Source organism: Trachinotus anak, unplaced genomic scaffold (assembly GCF_046630095.1).
Source record: "Trachinotus anak isolate AG129_WGS33_773 ecotype Australia unplaced genomic scaffold, CSIRO_AGI_Tana_v1 ptg000021l, whole genome shotgun sequence".
Classification (NCBI taxonomy): Eukaryota; Metazoa; Chordata; class Actinopteri; order Carangiformes; family Carangidae; genus Trachinotus; species Trachinotus anak.
This window is the reverse complement of record NW_027273872.1, coordinates 26,309,897-26,317,532: the sequence shown is the minus strand read 5'-3', so window position 1 is coordinate 26,317,532 and position 7,636 is coordinate 26,309,897. Positions and strand designations below refer to the sequence as shown.

The following is a 7,636-nucleotide window of genomic DNA, read 5'->3' as shown; positions in this document are numbered from 1 at the left end:
CTTAGGTGCACTTTTCCAGGCTATGATCTAACTATGGTGTCATGTCACTTATTGGACATTGCCCTTACCTTTCTACCAGCCTGAGACAATGATTGGCTTAAAGCCATGAACATTTTCTCAACCCATCTTTGTAGAGGCCCCATTGGCAGAGAAGCATGTGTTTGCATAGGATTGGTTATTTTATATTTTTGTGTCTCATTCTTACCTTATTGAAATGTTGCTTTAATGTGTTTTGCGGTGACCCTGATAAAAGTCACAAGCCGAAACACATCCATCTAATAATACAGTTCTTCTGTATAAATGTGAGTGTTGCTGGAGTTTTGACCTGGAGTTTTGCCAGAAACCTCTACTTTTCTCCCTGGAGGATGTCTCTCTTTCCTCCTCTTGTTCCGCTTTGAGGTTAGATTTAACATTTTAAAGATAGCAGTAACATCTGTGCTTATTTATGGTATCCAGAGTGGCCACTGAACTTTTGCCTATTACCACAATTTGCCAGTTTTTCTCGGGTAAATTAAACTGGATATTTATACAGTGGCTCCTCAGTCTTAGGTCAGATAAGAAACCCTGTTAGTGTGATAATTAATGGTGGGGTTGCCCTGCTGTGGATATTTATAGCTTCTTATGTTTTCACCTTAATGATCCCTTAAACTTTTACACTTTTCTACAACAACTTGCAGATTTACAGTGCCCAGAAGAACCCTCTTGAATTCGTTGATTCTATTGCCCATTCTTTACAGAACATCACCATCACACCTTCATATTGTGGTATGTAATGAACATTGCAGTTGTTCTGGGCTGACAGTGGGGCTCCATCCTTTACTTTTATTTTTCAACCTGCTGCGTTGGTTATTCCATTCTATCTAACAGTGGCTCAGGGATTTGGAAATCGTTCATACAGTCACTGATTGGACCACAGATGAGGGATGATAGAAGATTACAGCAGTTCGCTACTTGATATATTAAAACTATCAAGCAATGTGTGAGTGTGTTTGAGAGTGTCTGCATGTTCCATCCCCTTGAATGTAAATGCCAGATAATGTGTGCACGTGTGTGAGTAAGTGAGTGTGTGTGTGTGTGTGTTTGTGTGTGTGTGTGTCAGTAGGGACTTGAGGTAATTCACAATGCATGAATGGATGATGATGAGTGCGCTCATCCATCATGTTGCCCTTTACCAGAGTAAAGTCTCATCTCAGTGTTCTCAGTGTCCCCACATGACAGCAGACTGCACACTGACCCACAGCAAGCTCAATATTCTCAGTGTGGCACTTGTCATGTTTTCAAAAAAATGTATATTATGAACCTGTGAGACCTTACTCACCACATCTGGACAACACTTAGATCTGTACATAACCAAAACTCAAAATTCATTCAGCATAATTCATACAAATCAACAAGATATTTGTACCAAAGTCTTTCCTAGAACTTAAATTACAACTGTATACAACAAATATCCAACTAATTTGCACCAGCTAAAACAATTACCCATAAATTACACCACAGATTCAACTTTGCTAGTAGGTCATAATTTGTTGCAACTTTCACTTTTATTTAACCTCCTCTGTCCAAGAAACTGTAAAAGTGTAAAACTGTACCACAGAAGTAGTCTTCAGACAGTTATCGGACAAAATATTGAATCATTTGTGTGAACTAATTTGTTAGGGTTACCACCTAATAGTCGACCAAACAGTAATCGATTGGAAGAGTCAAGTTTTGATTGGTCAGTTAGTTGCAGGAAAAAGAAAATCTAACTCCCAGGAAATGGCAACACTTTGTCACTCAGTCGCTCACAAACATCTTTTAAACATCTGGTCCCTGCACTTATTGGACAGTAATGTAACAGCATCTTGAGTTCACCTAAGTGGGCATGTTTAGTGAAAACACAGTGAACTCCTGACTGAGACATCAGGGGAGAAGGGCTTTGGTAACAGAGGTGACCGAGAACCCAGTGGTCATTGTGGCTGAGCTTCACAGAGGTCCTGTGTGGAGATGGAATAAATTCTGAGCTCTGCAGCCAGCTCCTTCCTCCTCGTGGCTTGGTTTTTGCTCTGATCTGCATTGTCACCTATTAGACCTTAGCTGGAATATCCCAAAGCAGAATCATTAGACGAAGCTGGCACTTATCGTGCCGTTTATTTAGCGCAGGAGAAGACGCAGAGTTGAGGAACTTTATTTCAATGACAGCTGACACTCACTTCATTCATACACACTCCTATTCTCTACTTCTCCTCACTTAGTCTCTTTTTCTCTGCTCTACCTGTACCGTTCTGCTCTGCTCAGTCACATAGAGACACCTCTGGTGTGGAGGGGTAATTACAGTAAAAGAAGCACACAGTGACGAACACCTTCACTGTCTGTGTAAGCTTGTAAACACAACAGCACTGAATGATAAATGAGTCATATTATATTGTGGTTGAATCTAGAAGGCTGAAACAAAAGAACTGCCTGTGAAATTACATGTATGATCCTGTAAGCAAATGTTCTCTAAAATACATTAAAAATCAAATGTATGATCACACCAGGAGAGCAGCAATCAAGTGACAATAATAATTCTTCAAATACACTGCGGGCATTCAAGCAAAAACCAAAATACAAAAAAAGAAAAAAAAAACAGTTACCTTACTAACGCTAAACTTGAGAGCAAAATCTTACCAGCACAACAGATGATAAGACAGAAGCAATGGCAAGCTGTTGTCAAATCACACCTGCTGTTCGAGGCAAATGCAACACACCCTCTGCTGCTACAACCTTAGAGATTTTCTTTCACTGAAGAAACTATGTATTTCAGCCAAAAAGGCCCCTGACAAAGAAAGAGAGAGGGCCAGAGCACAGGAGGACTGGCCATCGTGACATTACCTGTTACAGTATACAACAAGTTGTGCATATAATCATCCAGGAGGAAAAAAAAAAAGGAGAGAGGGAGAACTGGAGAGGATCACAGTTTCACAACTTATGGTTTAAAACATTATTACAGTCAGGCAGCAGGCTGACAACCTTTCAGCATGAGGAAATGAAGTCTCACACTTACTGACATACATTTAAATTTATGGACAAGCAAGGGAAACAATGCCTGCCCAGTTTAAGCTATGAATAGACACAGAGTGCTACCAAAGTGGACACATAGAAGATAACCCAGGGCTCTATGATGGGTGATTAGCCATAGTTAAAGTGTGCTTGTTGAGCTATCCTTGACTCAGCTTCTACTGTACTGAGAGCAGTTATATTAAATGCAGCACACATTTCACACAATCACAGACGTGTGTGGAAACTAAACTTGTGCATTAAGCAGCAGAGGTGGCAGTAGCAAGTAAATGAACAAAGTAAAAAAGAAATGTATCATCTCTGTGTAAGATCTGCAGTAACTATGAGGCAGCACGTTGTTACAGTCGCAGCGCAGCTCCTCTCAGGAATACATCAGTGCACTGGTTGTGTAGCCAGCAAGAGAAAGAGGTGAAGGTGGCAACTGCAGCAGAGAGTTAGATGTTAGAAGTATACTGTAGTTATGAACGTAGAGTGCAATGTACATATACCTCAGGCTGTTGGCTACAACTCCTCAAGATCCAAGTTCCTGTGTCTCCCATGTGCTTCCCAACTACAGACCAGACAATGAGCCAGGAAAGCTTAACAATATTGAGGCAAGAAAACGCATGATTCTGCACTGTCATTGGAGTGTGTCATTTTTTCGTTGGTGTATTGCACACTGAGATGTTTTTTTTTTGGGGGGGGGCGGGGTTGGTGTCTCAGCTTCACCTGCCTATCTGTAAAAGCCACCACACACCTCTGGTTGTGTGTTTGTCAATATTCACAGAATGCATCAGCTTGTCATGTTTGATAGAAAACTGGACCCAAATGCTGACAACACAAGATAGGGGTTGGTGGGACAAAAAGGTATTTTCATAACATAACATGAACAAACATTGAAGCACTGGGAGAGATTAGGGAAACTCAACAAAGCAAAGCCGAAGCAAACAGATTAAATGAAGGAAAGACACAGACTTAAATACACAAGGGAGGCAGGGAAGGCGAGGCACATTAGGGCAGTTAAGTGATTTCAAAATAAAACAGGAAACAAACAAAAATCCAAAAAATGTTCAAAAACAGCAAAAGAAGAGACAGATCGTGACACAGCTAGCATTAGCTCAGTTGTTCAAACATGTCGTTCACATCAGTTTAAAATTATGTGATGTCCTGTGATGTGTCCTGTGCTTTTTGTTGAGGCAGAACAAAACATGCTGCAATTAGAGAGCTGGATAAATTTTTTTAGACCTAGTTTTAGTTTTTGAAGCAATGTGATTTCTGACAACTGGGCAACAGGACAGATTATATTAATAATTATGCTGTAAGTTTTTTGTAATAACCAGCACAGTAGTTGTTATATTGAATGGAGTGGAAGAAGACCAGCCCAGCTTTGCACAGTGCTGTACATCAAAACAGTAATGATCAAATAAAATAGGTGAACACACATTGTAAATGGAAAAGGAAGAAAAGCTTAACAGCAGCACGTTAGCAGAGCAGCAGCAGCTTCAGGGCTACATCTGTATCTACACAGGATGCATTCAGGAACAGTATTGAATTTATGTCACCTGCACTTTGGCAACACTGAGAGCTGATATACTATCACAATATATAAGAGGGGCATCAGATGATTTCTCATGTAACCCACATTGCACTACTCTGAAATGTATTGAGCTTTTTACTAAGCTTATTTCACCAAAGAGTTGAACTTTTAGATGAAAGATACATTTTGTGGTTTTCAACTGATCATTAATGAAAACACTTGTGTTCTGTTCAGCCTGTCAGTCAGGTTGGGATCAATAACAGGCTTTAAACGTGTTTTGAATGTTGATAATGTTGACAGTGTGTTTGTGAACATTTGAATCACATATCATGATTTTGAAAGTAAACAAGCAGAAAAAAAAGGAGTAGAAGAAGAAACAGAATACTCCTGTGCAAAGCCAACATGGAATAAGTAATTCCATTCTATGTGTGTTGTGACATCATCAGTTCTCTGAAGTAACAAACACAGCAGCTGCTTCAGGCTTTCAAACCTTTCAGTAAGTGACACAACATTGTGAGAAAGAGTTCATTCACAACACAGGCAGCTCACTGACATCAGTTCAGAGACAAACTGCAAAGAGATTAATTTTCCAAACACCACGGCTGATTTCTACCACGTAAAAAATGGCGACTTCTACCTTTACACGCCAAAACAGGAGGACCACGAGAAAAGTCACTCGTAGAAATCAAGACCACTGGATGGAGGTCCAAGAGCTTCATGATGAAATCCGGAAGCTACGTGACCTGTTGGGTAAGGAGAGGTCCAACTATTTAATAGAACAGGCCTGGAGAGTCCAACTTAGCCAGGAGTTGGATGAGACCAAACAACAGTTGGCCAGGCAGAAAACCCTGAAGGAGATATACATTAAAAGGGAGAAAGAGACCAGAAAATATCTGGAGAGGCTGAAGAAGTATACTGATGCAGAAACCCTCTGCACCACCAAGATCGCCACTCAGATCAGCACCACCATCAAGAGGAAGAAGAAGAAACTCCTCCAAAAAGATTACGAGGAGCTGCAGGTGGCGCACATCATCAGCCAGGAGAAGTTCATGGGTGAGCTCCAGGTGGAGAAGGAGAAAAGCAAGGTTCTCCATGAAGAACTGGAGAGACGGAGGGCTTCATACCAAGAGGTCACCCAGAGGTATGAGGCTGATGTCCTCGCAGTCAGAGAGCAGGCCGCCAACCTTCAGCGTGAACTTGAAAAAGAAATGAAAGCTCACGCTGACACGATGACAGAGGACCTGCTCCTGGAGCAAGAACTGAAGGCTGAGCAGGACGCCCTCCGTGATAAGATGGAGGAGATCAGCCTCGCGCAGCAAAACGCTGCTGAGCAGGAGACGTTTCTGCGGAGAAAGGTGGAGGAGCTGAAAACGCAGCTCAATATACAGCTCTCTCTCAACCTTCAGCTCTCCACAGAGCTGAAGGCTGAGAGAGAAAACAAGCAGCCTCCCCCAGAGAACATCACCAGCCATCAGAGCGAGGAGAACCAGGAGGAGAACCAGGAGGAGAACCAGGAGGAGAAGCCTGAGGAGGAGCCTGCAGAGAACCACCAGAATCTAGCACACACGCAGGAAGAGTCCCTCCCTGGTCCTGAACCCATGTTGACTGATGCATCTGAGGAGATGCTCCCGGAGAGAAGACCCAAGCCCTCAGTCTGGAAGAAAACCCGCCACTTTCTGGGGCTGAGGAAACCTCAGAGGTGGAAGAAGCCCAGGGCGCCAACATCCAGCGGCAGCACCTGAGCTTCCTGACTTTCCCTCCCTTGCCCACTGAAAACCACAGACCTTTTTTACAGCAGACATCAAAAATCCAACTGGTCGAGGCAGATGGCCACCCACCCTGAGCCTGGTTCTGCTTGAGGTTTCTGCCCCTGAAAAGGGAGTTTTTCCTCACTACCATCGCCTATCACGTTGGGTAAATTGACATAGCAAGAAAAGCAGAGGTGTACACCAGATGTTCATCTGTGTTTTTCCTGCTATGACAGTCAAAATGTCTGCTGTAAAAAAGATCTATTTAATGACATGACAGAAAAAAAAAAATGTCAGACATGCTTCTGGGGTGAATAGAGGGATTTTAAGTCAATAAAAAATAAATATGAAAAAAAAAGTCTTGTATTGTAAAATGTATTTCCTGTATTTGTTGCTGTATTTATTAGATTGTAATTGTAAAGTCAGGTTTTTAAAGAGCCTGTTGGAGCTTGTCTAAGGAGTCATGCTCAGATATAGAAATACAGCTGTTCTTAATTTACACACATCATCCTTCATTTCACGTCATCAGTTTAAATGTATATGATTTTCTGTGACTACTTTGCTTCTTTGCTAATGTTAAAGAAAAACCAAACAAATTCTAAATAAAAATACATCTGTAGAAAATGATTTAATGACTGAGAGAAATCAATGTTATGTTTGACCGCTGGATAAAATTGATGGATTAGTAATAATTACTGTGGGTAAATTAGAAAGAGCCTGGTGTAAAAAATAATTATCGTAAACTAAAGGACTCACATATGAATGTAGGGTTGTTAACTGTGATCAGGTGATAATAAATTGTCACTGTAAAAACATGTAACTAAAGGAAAATTAGTAATTAAGTGTTTAAAAGAAAAAAAAATAACATATGACAAAACTTAAATGACTGTTTTGATAATTGGTCCACCCACCACATTCATATTGGGGTCTGATTAAACTAAGCCTCAGAACCATGCTAGTTGCTCTGTGAGGGACAGCTTGGGGTAAAAAAAATGTAGCATGCTAACACGCTGTCAATGACAGTGCTAATATGCTGATGCTAAGCAGGTGATTTCACTGTACCACTGTAATCCATTCAATAGTGGATGAGATTTTACTCTTGAGTGACTGGCAGCTGTTGTCACTTTCCATTTTGGCTAAAAACTTACAGGCAGTGCAGATATTTGTGGATACATTTCAACATTTAATCAACTCCTCTTGCTGGAGGAACAGTGTGGTCTAAGTTAAATGCTGCACCAGATGTTTTTTCTTCAGGGCCCCACACCAAATCATTGCCAGTGAACTTCAATGTAATAAGAAGCATATTCTAACAAATCCACATACAACTGCCTCT

At 41.1% G+C, this 7,636-nt stretch overlaps 1 protein-coding gene across 1 annotated transcript; it reads left to right on the top strand.

Moving 5' to 3' along the window:
- Positions 1-3,679: 3,679 nt before the first annotated feature.
- Positions 3,680-7,280, top strand: LOC139606186 (golgin subfamily A member 6-like protein 22). The gene has a single exon (XM_071458217.1). It carries the CDS (start codon positions 5,179-5,181, stop codon positions 6,295-6,297), a length of 1,119 nt encoding a protein of 372 aa, XP_071314318.1. The 5' UTR covers positions 3,680-5,178; the 3' UTR covers positions 6,298-7,280.
- Positions 7,281-7,636: the final 356 nt, after the last annotated feature.

Coding starts and splice junctions, on each gene's coding strand:
- LOC139606186 (XM_071458217.1), top strand. CDS start 5,179: ATGGCGACTTCTACCTTTACACGCCAAAACAGGAGGACCACGAGAAAA.